The sequence below is a fragment of the Osmerus eperlanus genome, chromosome 3, assembly GCF_963692335.1.
Source record: "Osmerus eperlanus chromosome 3, fOsmEpe2.1, whole genome shotgun sequence".
In the NCBI taxonomy this organism is placed as follows: domain Eukaryota; kingdom Metazoa; phylum Chordata; class Actinopteri; order Osmeriformes; family Osmeridae; genus Osmerus; species Osmerus eperlanus.
In genome coordinates, this window is record NC_085020.1 from 4,122,167 (window position 1) to 4,146,180 (window position 24,014).

At 51.3% G+C, this 24,014-nt stretch overlaps 2 protein-coding genes across 2 annotated transcripts in view; both read right to left on the bottom strand.

The window, feature by feature from the left end:
• Positions 1 to 956: 956 nt before the first annotated feature.
• uxs1 (UDP-glucuronate decarboxylase 1) lies at positions 957 to 21,013 on the bottom strand. The gene is given in 10 exon segments (XM_062456618.1): positions 957 to 1,117; positions 1,378 to 1,481; positions 2,341 to 2,398; positions 2,901 to 2,921; positions 2,923 to 2,962; positions 8,380 to 8,423; positions 8,705 to 8,824; positions 15,205 to 15,326; positions 16,775 to 16,834; positions 20,621 to 21,013. Coding segments are annotated over 10 exon segments (759 nt in total). The 5' UTR covers positions 20,679 to 21,013; the 3' UTR covers positions 957 to 985.
• A 1,528-nt stretch (positions 21,014 to 22,541) lies between these two features.
• The window catches only part of jam2b (junctional adhesion molecule 2b), a 7,063-nt gene continuing 5,590 nt past the window's right edge, over positions 22,542 to 24,014 (bottom strand). Inside the window, exon 9 of the mRNA XM_062456213.1 lies at positions 22,542 to 22,557. Coding sequence (XP_062312197.1) covers positions 22,542 to 22,557 — 16 coding nt within the window. The remainder of the gene's footprint in view (positions 22,558 to 24,014) is intronic.

Genomic DNA, 24,014 nt, shown 5'->3' on the forward strand with positions numbered 1-24,014 from the left:
GGCAGCCCTCTGAAGGAACACTGTGTGCGGGAGATGCGTGTGTTAGCATGGCGGAGAGGGAAGGTGACGAGGGTGCACTCTGGATCATAAAGACGCTTCACCCCCCCTTCCTCCCCCCCCCCCCCTTTCCCCTCCCCCCCCTTCCCCTCCCCCCCCTCCCTTCCCCCCCCCCCGCCCCCCCCCCCCCACCTCCCCCCCTCCCACCACCTCCCCTGTGTTTCATTAGGAAACACAAGAAAAAATACGAAATCTGATCGTGTCACAACACAAAACAACCCAGCGTGAATGGCGCCCACGTCTTGTCTCCTCCTGATGCATCTACTGATGGACACAAAGCATCCTGGGAGGTGGCTGCAGCTCTTTGTGTTGCGCTGTAATCGTTCTCCTGCTGCCCAGGCACATCCTTCTGAGAGCCAGAGTCCACGACAGCTCCTCTTCTCTCTCTCTCTCTCTCTCCATCCTTAATCTCTCTCTCCCTCCCAGTCCTCCTTCCGTCTGGCGACAGACCACGGCTGCCGCGCGTTGTGTGGCCCCGGTCGCGTCCCCCGGGCCCCAGGAGAGCGTGCGCTCGTGCTGCGCTCTGACAGAGCGTCTGTCCAGCAGCAGGAGGCTCCCAGGCTGCTGAGGTAAAGCTGCCTCGCTCCCAGGCTGCTGAGTAAAGCTGCCTCGCTCCCAGGCTGCTGAGGTAAAGCTGCCTCGCTCCCAGGCTGCTGAGGTAAAGCTGCCTCGCTCCCAGGCTGCTGAGGTAAAGCTGCCTCGCTCCCAGGCTGCTGAGGTAAAGCTGCCTCGCTCCCAGGCTGCTGAGGTAAAGCTGCCTCGCTCCCAGGCTGCTGAGGTAAAGCTGCCTCGCCCCGGAGCCAGAGTCTGAGGTCCTCCAACATACCAGCATCTCCTGGAGGCTGTTCTCCCCCCCTCCCTCCTCCCCGTATGCTAACCCCCTACTCCCTCCCCCCCCCCCCCCCCCCCCCCCACTGACCCCAGGAGGTCAGTTGTGGCGAGGTCGTCCCTTCTTCATGCGTGCCGCCTTGGGTTTGGGGATGTACTGGTTGTTGGCCTGGTGCTCCAGCTCTCTGCTGAAGTACTGGATGGTCTTATTGAGACCCTCCTCCAGGGGAACCTGGATGAACACACGCACGTACGTACGTACGTACACACACACACACACACACACACACACACAAGCACGCACACACCCCAAAACCAAGAAAAGCACAGATAAGATAGGAGACAGTGTCAGCTTTACAGTATGTGTGCTCCTACAATCAGATCAAACCAAACCTGAGATGGATAACAGAGTGTGTATGTGTGAGGTGTGTGTGTGTGTGAGAGAGAGAGCAGTATGTGTGTGTGAGAGAGAGAGCACATGCGTTTACACACCACAGGTTCCCAGCCGAGCATCATCTTGGCTTTGCGTATGTCAGGGCGTCGCCTCTGTGGGTCATCCTGAGCCTCGGGAAGGAACTGGATCTGACTGTGGCTCACTGTGTGTGTGTGTGTGTGTGTGTGTGTGAGAGTGTGTGTGTGAGTGTGTGAGTGAGTGTGTGAGTGAGTGTGGACGGAGATACAAGTGTGTTAGGAACAAGGTATTTTCAGGCCATCTGCCTCCTGTCCTTTTAAGTGTGTGTACACACACACACACACACACACAGACTTTTAACGAGGGTCATGCAGCCTTCTACATGTGACCCCCCTGCAAGCCTTTAGCCACCACACAGCATGTGGTCTTCCCTGACCGACACAGCTGCTAGTCAGATGGCACCGCTCCAAGAACAGAGAGAGAGATGGAGAGAGAGGGAGAGAGAGAGGGATAGAGAGGGATAGAGAGAGGGATAGAGAGGGATAGAGAGAGGGATAGAGGGAGAGAGAGAGGGATAGAGAGGGAGAGAGAGGGAGAGAGGGGATAGAGAGAGGGATAGAGAGGGAGAGAGAGAGGGATAGAGAGAAAAGAGGAAGCATGCATTTTTCTCCATGCATCATTTTAATTTGGAAAATGCAAACACTTCCACTTTGACATGCCAATAAAGATTTAGCTCGTTAAATTGAGCGGAAATAGGACAGGGAGAAAGGGAGCAGGGGAGAGAGAGAGCGAGAGAGCGAGAGAGAGCGAGAGAGAGAGAGAGAGAGAGAGAGAGAGAGAGAGAGAGAGAGAGAGAGAGAGAGAGAGAGAGAGAGAGAGAGAGAGAGAGAGAGAGGGGATGGATGGAGGCAGGGAAAGGGAGATAAGGTAAGAGAAAAAGTAAGGAGGGCATAGTGGGAGATAAAAGGGAGGGCAGGAGGGCGGGATGAGATAAGATAGGGAAATGTGAGGCTGATGGCAGTGGGGATCGATCTCTGACTCACCCACTAGACTCTTGATGAGCTGGGCAAACTCCAGGATGGTGTGTTCCTCTGGGTTCCCCTGGGAGAACACACATGTCAGCATGATCACCTCAGCATGATCACCTCAGCATGATCACCTCAGCATGATCACCTCAGCATGATCACCTCAGCATGATCACCTCAGCATGAGATCAATACAGGCCTACACACATGTACACGTACACACACACACACACACACACACGTACACAGGCACACACACGTACACACACACACAGGTACACAGGCACACACACACGTACACACACACGTACACACACACGTTCACACACACGTTCACACACACACACACACACACACACACACACAAAGGCGCACACCAAACATGTATAATATAATTGATCAAAAGTAACCTTTGTAAGTGCCGCCTGACACCTTGTTAGTGTAAGAGAGTGTAACATAGCATGGCGTAGTGAAGTATGTTGTTGTATGGTGTATAGTGTGGTGTATAGAAAAGTAAGTTAGCAATAGTACTATAACTAGTCAGTTATAGAATGAAATAATTATTTAGAGTTACTCACTAGATTGACGGGGCTGCTGATTATTACTGTTCATCAACGCCACCAGACCATTCACCAGGTCACTGGAGAGAGAGAGAGACAGAGATGGTGAGAAAGAAAGAAAAAAAGAGAGTGTGAGAGAGCTGGGGTGTGTATGTGTAAGAAAGAACCTTCAACATCAGCTCCTTCAACAGACACCACAGAAAGCCGCGATCCACAAGTGGGCCTTAACTAGGGCTGAGGCCACAAGGCACGCCCACAGGAAGGGCATGGAGTCAAAGTTAAGCAGCGCTACAGAACCTCACAAGACTGAACGCTACACATCCCCTGGAAATATATGCAGGAAAGACGAGACGGAGGGGGCATAGTTATTATAAATTAACAAGATGTGTGTGTGTGTTTCGAAGAGACGTTGCATAATAAGGAATCCATCCATGTCAAGTCTAATACCGAGGATAGTATGAATGAGGTCAAAGATCTATCTCCTTCAATGGGAAGCTTTAGATGTCTAATTGGGAAACATTCAAGGGGTCTGTCAATGCCCATCCTGGGCATATCTACAGAACTGTCCAGTTAGATTTCCTCTCCTATCCACACACTTCCTTGCTAGGAAATGAACATTGTGTCATTGCCATCCTTACGATAGGAGTAATAGGACTATGACGTGACATCACAGATGACATGTCATCAGAAGGCCATTAGCACAGAAACGATACGTCTGCTGCTGTTGTAGTGAGCTGTAGGCGGCTGTGTGAGAGGTGGCAGGTAAGTGTGTACTCGTACGCGCGTGTGTGCGTGTGTGTGTAGGGTTGACACACTCGGTCTGGCTGGTGAGCTGATATAATCATGCAGATCACACGAAGGGGAGGGTGTGTGTGTGTGTGTGTGTGAGTTGGGGACTTGGGGAGTGAGTGATACCATGAAGGAAGACAGGAAGGAGGGGGTGAGGAGAGGGGGATCAGAGGCTAGTGGGGTCATCCTGGGATGGAGAGAAAGAAGGGGTCCCTGTTGGAATACTTCTCTCATTAATTGGGTCTATTAGGGCTTCATTAGGCCTGAAGATCTGCATGACGGGCAGCGAGGTCCCTGACGCATCCTTCTTCATTCCTCCCGTCCTCCTGCCCCGCTCCCCCCCCCCCCTCACCCCCAGGTCAGAGCTGTGATAGGCTCATCACAGGCTCCCGTGATGGTCTCATCGTCATGCAGGACCACACCTGACTGAGGAGGATTGCACGGTCCATTCCTCTCTCTCTTCCAACCCCCCCACCGGCCCCGGCCATCCATCTTTCTGTCCCCCACCATCCTTCCCCTCCACCCCTTTCCCTCAAGTTCCTCCCTCCCCGTCCTGTAGTCCTCCACCTCTCCGGGCCTGAGAGACGACCCTCTGACAGGTGCTTTGACTGTCTACCACGGATCAGTGCCACTTCTTGACGAACGGCCTTGGACCCAAACGGCGAGCTCGCCTTCCCAGGCTAGCGGGTGCAGTTATTGACGAGCAGGCAGGGGCCCTGCGCTCGCTCTGTTGACATCTCCAGCTACTATTGGATTGGTCGTAATCGATACAGTGTAGAAAGAGCAAGATCGTTCATTAGCGCTGTGCTCGAGCAGGCTGCTCTCAGTGTGTGTTTGTCCACTGCTTACGGATAGTCAAGGATAAATACAAACCTGGTGTGTCTTTGTGTGTGTGTGTGTGTGTGTTAAGCCCTGGTGAGCTTAAGCCTGTGTTATGCATGTGTGCCTCAGACAGGTGGAGAATTAAACACATTAAAACAACTAGATCTGTTAATCTCAGTTTCTCACTCAATCGGCATAAAGGACTTTAGTCAACATGCCAATCAAAGTGCTGCAGCGCATGCAGTCTCTCACTCTCTCCTTCTCATTCTCTCTCCTCTCCACCCACCAATCACTCCAGTAAAAAGTCCCAGCCCTCCCTACCTTTCTTGCACACTCCTCTTGTTCTCCATATTTTATTGTCTGGAGGCTTTTTAGGAACTCCCAAACACATTTTTCCAACTACCAGTTGTCCAGAACTAGAACCTTCTCCCAGAGGAAGAGCTCAGCTGCCAACAAAGACATGTGTCACACGCCCTGGGAGAGGCTTCCTACCTGACAACACAGAGGGGCTGGACACAGGGCACCAGGCAGAGAGCGGCTCTGTGCGTCTGTGTGTGTGTGTGTGTTTGAGCTCAAACAAGTGGTTTATTGGTCCAGACAGGCCCCCATGGCTAAGTGAGTGAGGAGAGCATGCCATGGCCTTTCGGTTAATGTCAGAGTGGTTCAACAACCTGACTCACTGCTGGTCCACAGAAATCCGCCGGGAGAAACGACCCCTCGGCAGTCGATCCCTTTACAGCATCTCTCCTATCCCTCCATCCATCCATTACCTTTCTCTTTATTTACCCTTTTATTACACAAGAAGGCAGCCCTAATTGTAGGAGTGAGAGGTATTACAAGGAAAATATGAATCAAATATCACAACGAAAAAGCCTCTAACACAAAAGCCTCTGGCCCAGATGCAGTTAGTTACATTTCTCCTGAGGGCTGGCCCAGCTGAGCCTCCTAAATGAAACGGGAGAGGAAAAAAAATTATATAATTTCTGCTGGAAACTATTCAAATCAGGCTTAATCGTTTTTTTAAGGCTAAAAATGGATAGAAAGCTGAGGCTGTGGAGAGACTGATGGGCCTGTAGCCTGCTGCAGATGGAATTTATTTACAATCGGAGGCCGTGTTTCTCAATCAGAGTCGGGGTCGGGGCCGGAGGGAGGAGGAAGAGGGCAGGCGAGGGAGGAGGAAGAGGGGGGGCAGGCGAGGGGGGGCAGGCGAGGAGGGCAGGCAGGGAAAGGAACAGCTATCAAAAAATTGGTGCCAAGTTACATGGGAGGAAACTCGCGAGAGGGTCAGCGAGGAGGGCAGGCGAGGAGGGGCAGGCGAGGGGGGCAGGCGAGGAGGGCAGGCGAGGTAGGGCAGGCGAGGGGGGCAGGCGAGGGAGGAAGAAGAGGGGGGGCAGGCGAGGGAGGAGGAAGAGGGGGGGCAGGCGAGGGGGGGCAGGCGAGGAGGGCAAGCGAGGGGGGGCAGGCGAGGAGGGCAGGCGAGGGGGGCAGGCGAGGGGGGGCATGCGAGGGGGCAGGCGAGGGAGGAGGAAGAGGGGGGGCATGCGAGGGGGGCAGGCGAGGGAGGAGGAAGAGGGGGGGCATGCGAGGGGAGGCAGGCGAGGGGGGGCAGGCGAGGGGGGGCAGGCGAGGGAGGAGGGGGGGGTGCTCGAGGTCGTCAGGGAACCCAGTAGCGACCCCCCCTCTCCTCGTCAGGTGCTCAAACGTCTCCCAGAGGATCCGCCCCCCCAGCTGCAAAGCAGCATGGGAAAATGACGACAGGCCGATAGGGAGATATAAGATGGGGCGGCGGAATGAGACGGAAAGATAGTGTTTGAGGCAAATACGAAATAATAAAAACTGGGAGGAGAGGAGGGTGGGATGGAGGAGGGAGGAGAGGAGGGAGAGAGGAGGGTGGGATGGAGGAGGGAGGAGAGGAGGGAGGGAGGAGGGTGGGATGGAGGAGGGAGGGAGGAGGGTGGGATGGAGGAGGGAGGAGAGGAGGGAGGGAGGGAGGGAGGAGAGGAGGAGGAGAGGAGGGTGGGATGGAGGAGGGAGGGAGGAGGGTGGGATGGAGGAGGGAGGAGAGGAGGGAGGGAGGGAGGAGAGGAGGGTGGGATGGAGGAGGGAGGAGAGGAGGGAGGGAGGGAGGGAGGGAGGGAGGAGAGGAGGGAGGAGAGGAGGGAGGGAGGAGGGTGGGATGGAGGAGGGAGGAGAGGAGGGTGGGATGGAGGAGTGGAGGGAGAGGATCAGGGCTTGAGCTTAGACTGGTAGAAGTCATTAACTAAGTCTGGCTAAGTCACTCTAACTCTTCCAGCAGTGGAACTTCTCAGAAAGGTCAGGTCAAGGAGCCACATTCCCTCTGTTTACGCAAGGATAATTAAAGAGATGGAGGGTTCCAGGTAAATGTTTACTTTGAGGAGATAGGAGAGCTTCAAATAGTCAACCCTTCTCTGATCTCCACCAGCACACGGCTGTGTGCTTCTGCCAGATCATCAGGCTGGAAATATGATGAAAGAAGGGCCTGATTAAATTATTCTCCAAAAGATCCTCAACACACACAAACACACACACACAACCGCATCACACGAACACACACGCTTTGACTTACACTCACTCGATGCAATCACCAATACAGCTTTGAAGATGTCTCTTTCCTCCAGTGAGGATGGGATGGACTGTGTGTGTGTGTGTGTGTGTTGGTATTTACGTCCATCACCTTTCAAAGAACAGCAAACCCTTTTTTCTCCAAACACTCGTGGACGAACGCAGCATGACCGTCCTGCCTGTTGCTCTGAGATTTAGCAGAGCGTTATGAAGTCACACACACCTTGACTACACACACACAACCAAAGGAAAGAATAAAATCATACAAATAACATACACAATCAGAGATACAGATAGACAGATAGAGGCAGAGAGAGAGAGAGAGAAAGAGAGAGGGGAGAGAGCGAGAGAGGGAGGAGAGACAGAGAGAGAGACAGAGAGACAGAAAGAGAGAGGGAGGAAAGCGAGAGAGAGGGGGGGAGAGGGAGGGAGGGAGAGAGAGAGACACACAGAGAGAGAGAGAGACACAGAGAGAGAGAGAGAGAGAGAGAGAGAGAGAGAGAGAGAGAGAGAGAGAGAGAGAGAGAGAGAGAGAGAGGAGAGAGAGAGAGAGAGAGAGAGAGAGAGAGAGAGAGAGAGAGAGAGAGAGAGAGAGAGAGGGGGGGGGGAGAGAGAGAGAGAGGGAAACACACGCAACACAATAGACCGACACACGAGTGCGGATCAGCGAGTCAGACCTAGAGCCTTTCAAATCAACACAGACTTGCTGCCTGCTGAAATGCCTTGAACACAATTACTAGAAAGCATCAGTAATCCCATCAAACGGGGCAAGGACACCTCCCTTCTCCTCACCTGGGCCAGCCCGCAGGACGCCTCACATCCACGGGGCCAGGCTGGGAAATGGATGGCACCCCCCCGCCCCACACACACACACACACACACACACCCACACGTGAGCGCACGCACACACACACACACTGGCGGAGCGCATACGCATGGACACACACACACTATGAGATTATGTTCCAGAAGAATCTCCACACATACACACATGGGTGTTGCTCACACTGTCGCAGTAGTGCTCTGTTGGGTGCATTGTAGTGTGTTGGGCAGAGAGAGGCAGAGAGGCAGAGAGAGGCAGAGATATGAAAGCCCCCGACTGAGGGGATTCTCAGCACTCTGGGCTGCAGGCCTGGAGGGCAGCTACATAAAACATTCTGAGATTTACACAGACGCCAGGATAAACACAAATGCAAATATCCCTTACAGATGTGACTGTACGCAAGCCCCTGAGTGTGTGTATGTGTGTGTGAGAGAGAGCGCTTGCATATCTTAGCATGCTAGATGAAATACTAAGACTTACCTCACATACTGAAAGGCTCTGGTCTGAGATCCGCTACCGTAAACCTGCAAGTGCCAGGAGACAGAGAATGCAGGTTATCCACTGTTATCAACCCCCCTCCAATCCTCATCCATCCACCCATCCAATCCTCATCCATCCACCCACCCATCCAATTTATCTGGTTGTCAAGCCTTCAAACAACCAATCAAAGCTGATGACAATCAACGCCTTTCACCCCTTCAATCCATCCATCCATCCATCCACTCACCCACCAGAGACATCCATCCATTTGATTGTGTGTGTGTGTATGTGTGTGTGTGTCTCCGGTTAGCAGGTGAGACCGTACAGTGAGGGGTTCTCCCTGCAGCGCCTGCAGGATGAAGTTGCTGACCACGCGCCCGTCGTTCATATGCATCCTGGAGCCGAACGTGTTGAAGATGCGAGCCACACGCACCTCCACCCCTTCCTGTGGAGACAGGAAAAGGAAGTCAGCAGGAACAGGAAGTCAGCAGGAACAGGAAGTCAGCAGGACCAGGGCTGTCAGGAGATGAGCAGCAGCTAGAGGCAGAAGAGGTTGTGGCGGTGTGGGGATGCAGTGGTCGAGCGGAGAGGAACTGCAGCAACTCTGACTCACATTAATCTAATCTACTGATGTTTTTCCGTCCACCCTTCCAGGTGATAATCAATGCTTTCAGGGGGGGAAAGGGTCAAATACAAGCACACTAACACACCTCTTATCTCACGGCTGGACATGAAAGCCAAATCAACTTAAAATTTCACCAGAAACAGACGAGCAAAACAAACTACTTCAGCATTCAACAGGGTAGATCTGAGAAGGGATGTGGATTATTGATGTGCACAAACAAAGACGCCCAGCCTGCAAGTGCTCGGAACTTCAGAAGCTTCATCTGTTCGTCCTCGCCTTCCTCACATTCAATTGGATTCATGTATCAGGCACTTTTCTCCAAAGCGATACATACAAAAGGCACAGATTGTCAGTACAGCAGGTAGTCAAGGACCTGAAGCGCATAGTTCCTTCTTTGTATTTTACACGCAAGCACAAGAATGCAAGTCAATACGAGGACCTGCTAGAATCTGAAACCGACTCGACAGCAGAACGGTCTCACTTACGACACTTGAGCTGGGACAAAAGCATAGTTCAAATTAAAAGGTTGGTTGATTTACATTTAGTCATTTTAGCAGACGCTCTTATCCAGAGCGACTTACATTAAGTACAGGGACTTTCCCCTGGTTGTTAAGCTGAATCAATCCTATTATTATCAGTGACTAGATAAATATTGTTTAAATATTCCCTGTCCTACTGTACAGCATGATCAGATGGGGTCTATTGTCCTCAAAAGAAAAGAGAGCCAAGAGAGAAAAGAGAATGTCAAAACTGTCTACGGACACATTTTCTATGACTTACACACTAACACAACTCGGCCAAGAACAGAACTTGTGCCTCCGCAAATTCCTTGAAAATTCTGCTACCCACTCATCCACAATGACTATCCTCTCCAAAAGGTTTGCATGTCATTGTTGTCAATTCACCTTACTTGGCTCCAGTTATGACAGTTGGTAGGACATTTCTAAACTGACAGGTCCTCTGGCCTTCTAAGTCGTACATTCGAAACACCTTTTCTGTGGCGAGACTGCGTTCTGGACAAGGACAGGACAAGGACAGTGGAGACAGGACAAGGACAGTGGGGACAGGACAGTGGAGACAGGACAAGGACAGTGGGGACAGGACAGTGGGGACAGGACAAGGACAGTGGGGACAGGACAAGGACAGTGGGGACAGGACAGTGGGGACAGGACAAGGACAGTGGGGACAGGACAGTGGGGACAGGACAAGGACAGTGGGGACAGGACAGTGGGGACAGGACAAGGACAGTGGGAACAGTGGGGACAGGACAGTGGGGACAGGACAAGGACAGTGGGGACAGGACAGTGGGGACAGGACAAGGACAGTGGAGACTGTGGGGACAGGACAAGGACAGTGGGGACAGGACAAGGACAGTGGGGACAGGACAAGGACAGTGGGGACAGGTCAGTGGGGACAGGACAGTAGGGACAGGACAGTGGGGACCCTGTCCTTGTCCCCTTGAATCATGGAGAGAATCTGACGACCAGACATGAATAAAAACAACATGGCCTCATGAACAGCCTTGATAGGCAAATGCGGATCATTCTGGAAGCCCCAAAGCAGGTAGCCTGGTCCTAACCAGACCGTCGTACATTTCATTTGTACAGAGGGTCTGGGATCGCTCCATTGACAAGCGTTAACTTCCTTGAAGGCGGGTACTCTGTTGAAGTTTAAAACTATTGGATCTGCCCAGAGCCACTCTGATCTGCCATAACCAATCACTAGCGTTCGCCTTAGCCAATTCCTTCACCACGGAGCTAGCTGCCGTAAGTGGAAAATCAAACTTTTCCCGAACCCCGTGGGGAGGAGGGCCACAACATCATGGCCACCAACAAAACTCAGCAAAGATTGTTCTTGCTCCGGCTTTAACTTTTGGATATTCGGCAGCGACTCCGCCGCCATTACTGAACTACAACTACAACTAGCGAACGACATCAACGTCATCATTCTCAGCCACTCCCTCTGTTCGCTGATTGGACCTACAAAAATGTTGTTTCTGAAAACCGACTAATACACCGAAATCCCAGACCTAGTACAGAAGCAAAATCAAAATTGAGCGGAATTACATAGGAGGGCAGAGCCAGACTACAAAGCAGGATCCTGTAGAAGAAAATATGGTAATATCGTTAAATATGGACACAATAAGGACAACATTATTAAGTGGGGTCCACAACCAACCACACACACACACACACTACCCAAAATAAACAAATGGGTGCACTATACACACACTACAACAGATGCAAATGCAATACCCACATTTTACTAACACAAATCAGTGTGCCTGTGTAAATATCTGACAGTTTGGGTGTTCATTTACATAAATAATGGCTTGATTAGAGTTTAATTAGAGCATGTAGTGTCAGAGTCAGTGGGTATGTGTGTGTCTGTGTGTGTGTGTGTCCTTGTTAAGGAATTGTTCTTGGTCTCTGAGATGATCATTTAGTTCAGCTTTGTTGTAGCAGCGCTGTGGGTGCTTCTTAATCCTGTGCTTGATTACCATTAATCCTTTATGACAAACACAAATCCAGCAAACCTTCTGTGACCCACGGGAGAGGCTAATCCTGGCCTCAAGTACACACACACGCGTGCGCACACACAAACACCCCGAAGGCCCTACATGCCAAGACACTGGATGTCAAGGAAATTATAAGTAAATAAAGAAATGAAAGGATTAAGAAACACAAGAGAGAAGTTTCACATGTTTCACGTGTCTGTTTCACTATGGCACACCTCCACACTCACACACCTCGTCTGGTCTTTGAACTTTGTGAGGGGTGAGGAGGGGAGGAGAGGAAGGGAGGGGAGGGGGGGAGAGAGGATCGAGGGGGTGAGGAGTGGAAGGTAGGAGAGGGGAGGAGGGGAGTGAGGATCGAGGGGGTGAGGAGGGGAGGAGTGGAAGGTAGGAGAGGGGAGGGGGGGAGAGAGGAGCGAGGGGTGAGGAGGGGAGGAGTGGAAGGTAGGAGAGGGGAGGGGGGGAGAGAGGAGCGAGGGGTGAGGAGGGGACGAGTGGAAGGCAGAGGAGGGGAGGGGGGGAGGAGTGGAAGGCAGAGGAGGGGAGGGGGGAGAGAGGAGGTGAGGCCCAGTTGGAAGGGGTGTGATAGTGAGATGGACAGACATCCCAGAGGGAGGCCACTAAAGGCTCATGTTTGATACCCTGTGATTTGATTGTGTTAATTGGTGGCAGGGATTGGCATGCGCGTGTGTGTGACAGACTTCACAGTCTGGAGATGTAAATAGCAGCAGTGTCGAAGGGCAATAAAAATGTGTTAGGGTCCACCTCCCTCACTGTGATCGCAGGGTTGAGGGAGAGGAGTGGAAAGGAGGAAAAGGGATTAATAAAAAAGTTCCAAGTGCATATCTAATCAGGCATAAGGTGAACAACCCAGATCACAAGGAAAGTTTCCTTAAGCAACTGAAGAGGCCTCTCTGTGTGTGTGTGTGTGTGTGTGTGTGTGTGTGTGTGTGTGTGTGTGTGTGTGTGTGTGTGTGTGAGCAGACACACTGCTTAATAATTGCCCTTGCTCTGCCACAGTCTAGCGCATGTCCATTTACAAATGGCAATCAGGTTAGATGCCACAGGTGATTAGACAGAACGCCTGGTGACAATCCCACACCTTGAGCGTGTGTCGAGTCCGGGAGACGGAACCGGGGGGGTGAACACCGGTCAGGAGCACCTCACGCCCCCTGGCTGGTTCTCCTCCGGTCAGGGTTCTCCTCCGGTCAGGGTTCCAAAGCGGCTTCCGCCCGACTGAGCACACACGCGTCTGACTCGGAAACAGCTGCAGCCCTGATTGCCTTCAGTCTTCAGAGGAGGAACGGTCCCTGGACGCCAGCTAACCTATACTCCATCCCTCTCTAAATGCCAATGCATATCAATTAAGTGTTGGCTCTGACAGATGTAATTTGAGATGCTCTGATCCTGCTGGCTCTCTGACTGACAGGCCGTGATTAGAGGCGGGGTCTCTACCTCGAACCCTCCTGGGCCGGCAGGGCCGAGCGAGGGAGGAGCGAGCGAGCGGGCTGAGATAAGAGAAATATCACCTGTCTGATGCGCAGACAGGCCACAACAATGGGATCTGATTGTGAAAGGCTGTTGTCATTCAGAGGCACCGGGAAGGAAATCTGTGTCGATGTGAAGGCCGGGAGCGGCCCAAATAGCAGGGGAGGATGTCAGTGTCTGTCCATCCATCCACCCAGCCCTCAATCCATCCACCCAGCCCTCAATCCATCCACCCAGCCCTCAATCCATCCACCCAGCCCTCAATCCATCCACCCAGCCCTCAATCCATCCACCCAGCCCTCAATCCATCCACCCAGCCCTCAATCCATCCACCCAGCGCTCAAATCCATCCACCCATTCCGTGTAAACGTGGTAACACAAGTGATTCTGATGATAAGTCACGGGCGGCGTGTGTGTGAAAGGAGAAGCTGTGCTTTTCTCTGGACTGTCTCTGCTTCGTCCAGGTATCAGCAGGACCAGACGCCGTCTCATGCAGGGAAGCAGCATTGACTGTCGGCTCAACCAACAACAGAGACAAACAGCCTTGGCAAACAGAGGGAGGGAGGGAGGGAGGGAGGGAGGGAGGGAGGGAGGGAGGGAGGGAGGGAGGGAGGGAGGGAGGGAGGGAGGGAGGGAGGGAGGGAGGGAGGGAGGGAGGGAGGGAGGAGGGAAGGAGGGAGGGAGGGAGAGAGAGAGACAGATCGAGAGAGAAAGAAAGAAACAGGGAGGCTTTATAGATAGACAGACGCAGGATGTAGGACCTTTCATTCGTTTAGCCAATAATCTCCAGGAGGAAGAGAGAGGGAAGTGAGCGCAGGCCGTGTGTAAACAGCCAGTCTGCACGCCAGCTGGCAGGGAGGGATCCACACGCCACGCTGGTGTCACATCCTCCCTCGCCCGGCCACGTGACACGTGTCACATCCTCCCTCGCCCGGCCACGTGACACGTGTCACATCGTCCCTCGCCCGGCCACGTGACACGTGTCACATCGTCCCTCGCCCGGCCACGTGACACGTGTCACATCGTCCCTCGCCCGGCCACGTGACACGTGTCACATCGTCCCTCGCCCGGCCACGTGACACGTGTCACATCCTCCCTCGCCCGGCCACGTGACACGTGACACATCCTCCCTCGCCCGGCCACGTGACACGTGTCACATCCTCCCTCGCCCGGCCACGTGACACGTGTCACTCGCCTGGCCATCTTCATCACACACTGCAGCAGACAGTGTCCGCATGACACACACACACATATACATACAAAGACGTCCCAGTAGATATATGCAACACACACGGTACTGAACTTGGGTAAACTAATGTGTGTGTGTGTCACATCCCAGCCCATTCAAAAAGGGGGAGATACTTTGACAGAGGCTGCGACAGAGGATGCCAGGAGTGAGAGTGTGTGAGACTGTGAGATAAAAGGGGAGAGAGAGAGAGCAGTAGTGAGAGAGAGAGAGAGAGAGAGAGAGAGAGAGAGAGAGAGAGAGAGAGAGAGAGAGAGAGAGAGAGAAGGAGAGAGAGAAGGAGAAGGAGAAAGGGAGAGAGCTATTGAAAAATTAAAGCAAAGTTAGCATAGACTTGAATGAGCAAGGGTGCTGGGAGGGAGGGTTGGGGGAAGTCAGTGAGAGTGATGGGGGGGTTGGGGGGGGGGGGTGGGAAGGCGGAGAGGAGGGATAAGAGAGATCAGGGGGGTCAATGAATGAATGAAAGTAAGAATGAGGAAAGAGAATGAGAGAGAGAATGAGAGAGACAGGTTGTGAAAGTCCATTCAGCAGTTCCTGGAAAGGGTGTAATTACACAAAACTGTATTTCTGCACAGGCTCATTAATCATTCAAGCAAGTGTACCTGCCCAAAATAGTGCTAGAACATTCAGACTGCGGTCTACCCTCCCTGTCATGGATGCTAAGCAATACCTGTGGGCTGTCTGAGTGCATGGGGGGATGGGGGGTAGAGGAGGAAATATTACTTCAGAGAGAAAAATCTAAAGAGGCGTTGGGCAGACAGAAAGAGCAAGATATAGATTCAGACCCAGAGAGACCCAATCCCAGAGAGACCAAGACAGAGAAAGAGACCCCTTGAGAGACCTAGGAAGAGAGACTCTGAGTGAGAGAGACAGGCTCAGAGAGAGAGACAGTCTCGGAGAGAGACACACGCAGAGAGACAGACACAGAGAGAGGCCGACAGTGTATCTTACCTGTTTCATGTAAGCGTAGCACATGGTCTCAGCCACACGCTTCCCCTCATCATAGCAGGCCCGGGGCCCTATGGGGTTCACATGCCCCCAGTACTCCTCATTCTGGGGATGCACCTCCGGATCTGACACACACACACACACACACAGTGTGAGTAGCGGTAATTGATTTTGAAGGAGAAGGGTAAGGAGGGGGTTTACAATACTGCTGTTTTTAGTTGCTATGCGGCTGTGTGTGTGGGTGTGTGAGTGTGAGTGTGTGTGAAGTGAGGGCATGCACTCATGCACACATCCCAGTAATTGGTTTCTCTAAGTACTCTCCTCTTGTAGCCGTCAACAAAGCGGAGTAACAAAAGCCCAGTCCCACACACAGTAAACACCGGGACTGTACACAACAACATTATTACACCCCGCCCTGAAGACACAGTGTCAAAACCACCACCACAGGAAGGAGACAATAATATCCTCCAGAAAGCTAACGGCTGAGCTGTGTTTCTGCATGCAAAGCTTTGGGCTGCGCACCGCTGTGAGGCGCACTGCTGATTGTTACAATGCCACGGTGGCTCCTCAATACACGGCGGACCAACTGGATGGGTCGGGAAATTTGAATTTGAAGACCGTCAACCTGTTTAGCCTGAAGGGACCGTGTCTCTGCTGTGAGACTGAGAACGCCACGACGGGGGAAACCTGGTTTCGTACTGCGTGAGGAGGGGTTGGTATGGTGAGAAACGCCACAGGCTTCATCAGACCCTTCTAGAATGTCCCAGACGGCTAGCATAGCCTGGAACACAAAAACACTTCCTCAAAGTAGCAGGTGCAAGATGGAATTCCTCAGAAGTATTCCGTGTTTTCGCATCGTGAATTCCCTGGGCTGGATACAAAAGCTTGATTTATGGCGGTGTGCAACGTGAGTAAACACAATCAGAAGCATGCGACTTGTATCCGCTACGATTTAGCCGCGACCAAGCTGTGCACACCGTGTCAGATGCCTCATGCACATCAAGGGCTAGCTGTCTGGGAGGAAGGGCTGGAGGTTTGTGGCTGTCAGACACGTAAAAGTTGTCACTCTGCCCTGGGAAGCCCTGACTTTCCCTGGCCTGGCCTCTCCTACCCTAGCCTTGCTTATCCTAGCCTCTCCTAGCCTCATCTGGCCTTGTCCGGCACATTAGAGGCCGGAGTCCGATGGATAATCCGGCGGTCCGATGGATCTGGCCATCGGCCCTGAGCGTCTGATGGGAAGATGTTCATGTCGAAACCCGTGGAGAGAGCGTGAGGAGTTGGCGCAATCCATTGATTGCCTTTTTCTGTGTGTGTGTGTGTGTGAGAGATAGAGAGGTAGTGAAGAAGGCTGTTAGGGAAGTGCGTGTGTGTATGTGTGAGATAGAGGTGTAGTGAAGGAGGCTGTTAGGGAAGTGCGTGTGTGTATGTGTGAGATAGAGGTGTAGTGAAGGAGGCTGTTAGGGAAGTGCGTGCGTGTGCGTGTGTGTGTGTGAGATAGAGAGGTAGTGAAGGAGGCTGTTAGGGAGGTGCGTGTGCAATTAGGTGCGTGTGGGACTGACTGTGTGTGTCTTACCTCCGTACACTTCAGACGTTGAGGCCAGGAGGAGACGAGCGCCGACCCGTTTAGCTAATCCTGGGAACACAGACCAGAGCAATCACACACATAACTAATGAAAAGAGCCAGACCAGATCAATCACATCCAGAACCGAGCCGGGGGAGGGAGGGAGACGTGATCTGAAAACAGCAGTAGAGTCCAGCGGGAGACCCAAGCCTCTCTGATGGGGCCGAAATCTAGGCCAGCCTCATGCTGCAAATAACCAGAATATGCATGCTTGTGTGTGTGGTGTGTCAGTGTGTGTGAGATGTGCCGCATGTGTGTGTGTGGTGTGTGTGAGTCCTATAAGCAAACTACAGATCATTTCCCCCCTCAGTCGGGGACCCCACACCACTGACTAAGACAGCATTAAATTGAACACAGAAAGCAGAGTTAAGTGGTGTGTGAACGCAGGCAGGCTGCGTCCGTGAGGTGGGGCTGATAATGAACACAGGGGCGGCACTGATGAAGATGGCGGAGGTGTGTGTATTTATGAACAATACCCTACTGATGAACCATTTCACACTCCCTTCACACACATGTATACACACACACACCGAGTAAATAAAAACTGTCATTTCTATAATTGCCAGCCATATCTGCCGACTAATTTGAAAGAGATTAGTCGGCACTGTCAATACATGCTTAAGAGGCAGCAGAACACCCATCCACACACCCACAAACCCAGCTCTCATCTGGAATTTTCTGGGTGAGAAAAGGGTGGTAATTGTGGTAATAATTGAGGAGAGACGATTGATGATTGTGTGTGATGAGACATAGCTACAAGCTGTCAGGCCAGATACACAAACACACACAAAAGGTCCCAATTCAGCCTACCGTATTTTACGGTAAATAGGCCGCATCGTGTATAAGCCACACCCCCCCAGAATGAGCACTTTGTGTTTGTAAATCGAAGTATAAGCCGCACCGGAATATGAGCCGCACTTTGTAAGCACACAACGTTACCGTTGCGCCGGCTAATATTAGGCGGAACCAATGCTTTCAATTGATTATGTGCCGAATCACACTGCACTGCGGCAGCGGACAGCTTGGATAGCGATCTAATTAGACAACATTCCCAATCAGGGTGAACACTCAAATTATCTAAACTATAGACCATAGCATTACACATATCAAAACAGAACGAACACAACAATAGAACTCCAAACAATGCTTATTTAACTAAGCTAATGCCCTTAACTTAGTAGCTTTTCAGCTTGCCGCAGGATATTCTGGGTACCAAGAGAAATGCACGAGTATAGGCGATCTTACAGCATTGTGTAACACACTTCGGTTGTGGATAGTATGTCCAGAAATAAATCCAAGTCACTGGCAGAATCCATTGTTGTCTACAAAATTATTTAGATATATTATAAGTTTAGCTAGCTTGCAAATTCTGAGGATTGCCTACTGTAGCAGACCTTTCTATGTGACAACAGACAAGGGTGTTTTGTCCCTCTGGAGTTGCCGTAGGCTTGATGCTGAAAGCATTACGTCAGAGCCTGTTTAAGGAGAGCCTGGCCACTCCCTATTAAGCCCCATTGTACCACAGAATGTCTAATATAGGCTCTGATTGTACCGAATTTTGTTGCAGTTCCACCAGAGTTCCACTGGGAGTGATCGCGGTCGAGTGCAGAATGAATGGGAGTCTATGGAGCTAAACGGCTAAATGTGTCTATTTCACCTGATTGTCGTTGAAAAATCTCTGATTTTATTGTAGTTTTTATATGTTCAACATGGATTATAGGTCGAAAATTGAATGAGCGAGCACTTATGTCCTTTCTATTTCTTACAGGGTGAGTCGTTGTTGCCCATAACACGCTAGCATTCTGCTAATGAATGCTGATTGGTTAGTGAAGGACTGACTACGACCATACTTCTATTTTATAAAAAAATAAAATAACATAATTATTCATAAGTATGCAGTTCTACTAGCCATTTGCCTACTTTAGCAAGTCACTGTATTTCCAAGCCCTGATAGTGTAACTGAGAAACAGTAAATAATTCCTCTTTCGAGTAATAAGCCCCCGTTCAAGTGTTGAGCATAAAATTAGCTGCACGGTCTGTAGAGATCTTGAGAGAAACCACTTTTTTGTTCTAAAACCTAGACTATAAGCCGCTTCGAAATATAAGCCGCACAAGCACAAGAAAACTGTAAAAGTTCAAGCTGCGACTTATTTTTCATAAAATACGGTACTCCTGTTTTGCTGAGCAACAAACTGGTTTATTTTATCAATATGTGAATAAAGGAAAAAAAGACAGAAATTGAAAGACTGACAAGTCTTTTCTGTGTCAACAAGTCGTAACTGGTTTTCTACGCGTTGAAAAACAATCAAGGTGACAAAAAGCCATTTGTTACCAATCAATACTGGTACAGTATCCTCCTAACATTCACCCTTTCTACTTCTGTGGAAACCACAGAAGTAGAAAGTGTTCCTCAACCAATAACAGCTCTCCGAGCAGCGACGGCTGGGGGAGTTGCCGTGGTGACGGCCAGAGACAACAGATGTAAGTGGCATACTCTGGTTGTGACATTGCTCTGGGTGAGATTGCATTAGAGAGACTACATCCTCCCTGTGTTGCAGGGAAGCATGTGATGTCCTTGGCCTTTACAGGAGGGAAGTATTTACCTAAGCAGCCCCACCACCACCATCATCCTCATCAACATTATCATCCTCATCAACATTATCATCCTCATCAACATTATCATCCTCATCAACATTATCATCCTCATCAACATTATCATCCTCATCAACATTATCATCCTCATCAACATTATCATCCTCATCAACATTATCATCCTCATCAACATTATTATCCTCATCCTCCTCTCACTAATCGCCCTCCTCCTCATCAGGACATGGAAATTCAGACTGGAGGACTGATCCCCCCCTCCTCTGTTCCAGGGTGCAAATGGCCCCTCTACAGGGCAGGACAGAGACTCACATGTCCCCTCTACAGGGCAGGACAGAGACTCACATGTCCCCTCTACAGGGCAGGACAGAGACTCACATGTCCCCTCTACAGGGCAGGACAGAGACTCACATGTCCCCTCTACAGGGCAGGACAGAGACTCACATGTCCCCTCTACAGGGCAGGACAGAGACTCACATGTCCCCTCTACAGGGCAGGACAGAGACTCACATGTCCCCTCTACAGGGCAGGACAGAGACTCACATTTCCCCTCTACAGGGCAGGACAGAGACTCACATGTCCCCTCTACAGGACAGGACAGAGACTCACATGTCCCCTCTACAGGACAGGACAGAGACTCACATGTCCCCTCTACAGGACAGGACAGAGACTCACATGTCCCCTCTACAGGGCAGGACAGAGACTCACATGTCCCCTCTACAGGGCAGGACAGAGACTCACATGTCCCCTCTACAGGGCAGGACAGAGACTCACATGTCCCCTCTACAGGGCAGGACAGAGACTCACATGTCCCCTCTACAGGGCAGGACAGACACTCACCCAGCATGTTGAGGGTTCCAATGGTGTTGGTCTTCAGCAGGACAGAGACTCACATGTCCCCTCTACAGGACAGGACAGAGACTCACATGTCCCCTCTACAGGACAGGACAGAGACTCACATGTCCCCTCTACAGGGCAGGACAGAGACTCACATGTCCCCTCTACAGGACAGGACAGAGACTCACATGTCCCCTCTACAGGGCAGGACAGAGACTCACATGTCCCCTCTACAGGGCAGGACAGAGACTCACATGTCCCCTCTACAGGGCAGGACAGAGACTCACATGTCCCCTCTACAGGGCAGGACAGAGACTCACATGTCCCCTCTACAGGGCAGGACAGACACTCACCCAGCATGTTGAGGGTTCCAATGGTGTTGGTCTTCAGCGTCTTGATGGGGTTGTACATGTAGTTGGGGGGAGAGGCAGGGGAGGCCAGGTGATAGATCTGGTCCACTGGAGGGAGGGAGACAAAGAGAGAACGTCAGAGGATATACCCCCGGATGAGACGACATTGGAACACTGTCGTCATTATGTGATCTGCTTCTACTGTTGTAGTGGTTCTACTGTTCTAGTGGTTCTACTGTTCTAGTGGTTCCCTCTGCTCGAGAGACTGAACTTCAACCCAACTCAAGACTCGCTTTCATCAGTGGCAAATAGCTGCACAGTATCTATCATTCCGCCTGTCAGTCAAAGACAGAACCAAAGGTGGAGATAGGATGTGTGTTTGTGTAGGGTGAGTGTGTGTGTGTGTGTGTGTGTGTGTGAAGGGTGTGTGTGGGCAGACAGCGCTGACACACTTCAGCAGCAGGATCATGTGGAAGGTTGACTTTTAACCGTCTGTACATTTACATTACATTTATGCATTTAGCAGACGCTTTTATCCAGAGCGACTTCCAAGAGAGAGTTTTACAAAAGTGCATAGGTCACTGATCATAACAACGAGATAGCCCCAAAAATTGCGGGTAGCCAAACATGAAGCATACATTGTGAAACCAAATAGGTCCCAAAGGGAAGAACAATAAGAGCATGTAGTTAGACAAGTTACAATTAAACACCAAGAACCTCAAAAGTGCAAGAGTGTACCTGTGGAAAAAGCAAGCTATAATGATATATTTCACAGCGAGTACTGTCATTTTAAGACAGTTACAACAAACCAACAAGAGCAACAAGTCTCTCAATAAGAGTCATTGTGATCCTGGGGGAAACTAACATCAGGTCCAGTCAATCATTCCTAAGTGCCGTTGTACTCCTGGAACAAGTGCGTCTTGAGCCTTTTCTTGAAGGTGGAGAGACAGTCAGTGTCCCTGATGGAGGTGGGGAGTTGATTCCACCATTGGGGGGCCAGACAGGAGAAGAGCTTGTGTTGGGACCGGGCGCTCTTGAGCGGTGGGACCACCAGATGGTTGTCAGAAGAAGACCGTAGGTGGCGGGGGGGGGGGGGGGGGGTGTAAGGCTGGAGGAAAGACTTGATGTAGTCGGGTGCAGTTCCGTTCACTGCTCGGAAGGTCAGTACCAGAGACTTGAATCTGATACGGGCCGTGATGGAAAGCCAGTGGAGGGAGATGAGGAGCGGGGGTAACATGGGAGCTTCTGGGTAGATTGAAGACCAGACGGGCCGCCGCATTCTGAATCCTCTGGAGAGGGCGGGTTGCACATGCTGGGAGACCGGCGAGCAGCGAGTTGCAGTAGTCCAATGGTCTGTAATTAGACCATGTGACCACACTCCCAGCGGCTGCATGTCGTGAGATAGATCGCCTCAACCAGTTTGGGCCCATTTAAACCTGATCATCGGTTGTGTGACAGACGTATTCGTTTTCAGAACCTGTTCGGACCTGCTCAAGGAATCGAGATTTAAATGAGAGAGGAAAAGAAATAAGTTAGGGGAAATGAAGCGATAATTGATTCCTGTTGAAGTGTGTGTTTTTGCCATGGTATCAGGAGTTCCCTGAAAGTGTAAACATTCAGTTCTAATGGTCTCCACTCACCCTTCTAGGTCCATGTTCGCCCAGTGCAACTCTCTCTCTGGATCTGGACATCTCACATGACTCCTTCTCCGTCCCTCTCTGACCTCCTCTCCCTCTCTTCTCTTCATCCTCTACAACTCCCTGCTGCCCCTCTCCCTCTCTCACATTCTCCCTCCTCCTGCTTTCCACAATCACCTGCGAAGACATTTGTTTGCATTATGCATGTCTGCCTTGTGACAGCCTGCAAAGATAACGTATCTCAGCTGCGCCTTGACGCCCGCAACCCCACCCTGACAAGAGCTTAATTATTCATGGAAGCACCTGGAACAAGGGGAAGAGACAGTAATGATAAGAGAGGGGAGTGAATCCCAAGCAAAAACATTTCCTTACGAAAACGTATCACTGTGGTTTTGTTTTGTTTCTACGGTAATCTGCTTTTGTGAAGGCGTCTTGAGCTTCTATTACTTATGGTGAACTACATCTAGCTGGAGCTGGACCCAACTGCAGATGGAGCACAGCCCAGTCCTGTCTCCAGCGCTCCCAGTCCTGTCTCCAGCGCTCCCAGTCCTGCTGCTGACAGGCCTGGGGGACTGAATCGACCACCCCCATGATTTACTGCAGTTTTCCCCCTTTCCTGTTTTTCTGCTTGAAGTTAAAGTAATACAAAAGAAGGTAGCAGTCTCCTAAGAGCAGCCGTCTTCCTCGAGTCTTCCCAGAAAGGGTTGAAGGCTAGAAAGACGGCGTCTTTGTGAGGCTTCAGAGAAAGAGTGAATCACCTCTCGTCAGCTTGATTGGACAGGCGAAGGAGTGCTTCACAGTTCAGTACTACATTGCTTCATTGGAAAACATGTAGCTGTCTGTCCGTTTCCACTCCATCACAGCGCAAAAAAATGACAGCTGATGGACACACGGTGAAGAGATTTGAACTCATTAGCTCATTCAAGAGCCACACAGCTACACTTGCTAACTAATGGAGATTTCAATCACTGACTTATAAAACAATTAAATGGATCTCATATCCTCATTTCAAAGTCTGTGTTTTTATGTGAATGATCCATTCCTCCTTCACCACCTCCAGTAATAAAATAATTACTGTGGTACTAAGAATCGTTTTTTAATCTCGAATCCTAATTTATAATGATGAACTTTAATCAACATCTAGTGTTCCCTTCAGCACTGTTCTGGCCTGGCTTGGGGCAAAGAGATCCCTCTAAGCAGCGTGCCCTTTCCTCCTATTGGTCGTCACAGCTGTGACATCACTAGTTCCAGGAAATGAAGGGGCCCTCCAGTGAGACTGAGTCAGTGAGTCCTTCCACTCACGAGAGAAAGAGACGAACGTTTGAAATGAGAGCGGGCCCCAGGGGGGCCAGGAGGGCCCAGGGGGGCCCAGGGGGGCCAGGAGGGGCCAGGGGGGGGGGGCCAGGAGGGGGCCAGGGGGGCCAGGAGGGCCCAGGGGGGCCCAGGGGGGCCAGGAAGGGGGGGGGGGGCAGGGGGGGGCAGGAGGGGCCCAGGGGGGCCCAGGGGGGCCCAGGAGGGGGGCCAGTGGAGATCTTTACGCCGAGACACAACAGCACCCACGTTCTGTCTGCTCTCCAACTGGAAACATGTTTGATCAGTTTGCGCGATGTACAGGCTGTCCGTACGACTCTGCCTCTTCTACCTAGGTCTCTCACCCCCCCCCCCTCCCCTCCCTCCCCCACTCTCTCTCCCTTCCCTGGGAAAAGTGGAGGTGGGCAGTAGGTTGCGTCAGCTAGGTTGTGTATGGAGCCATTCAGCCC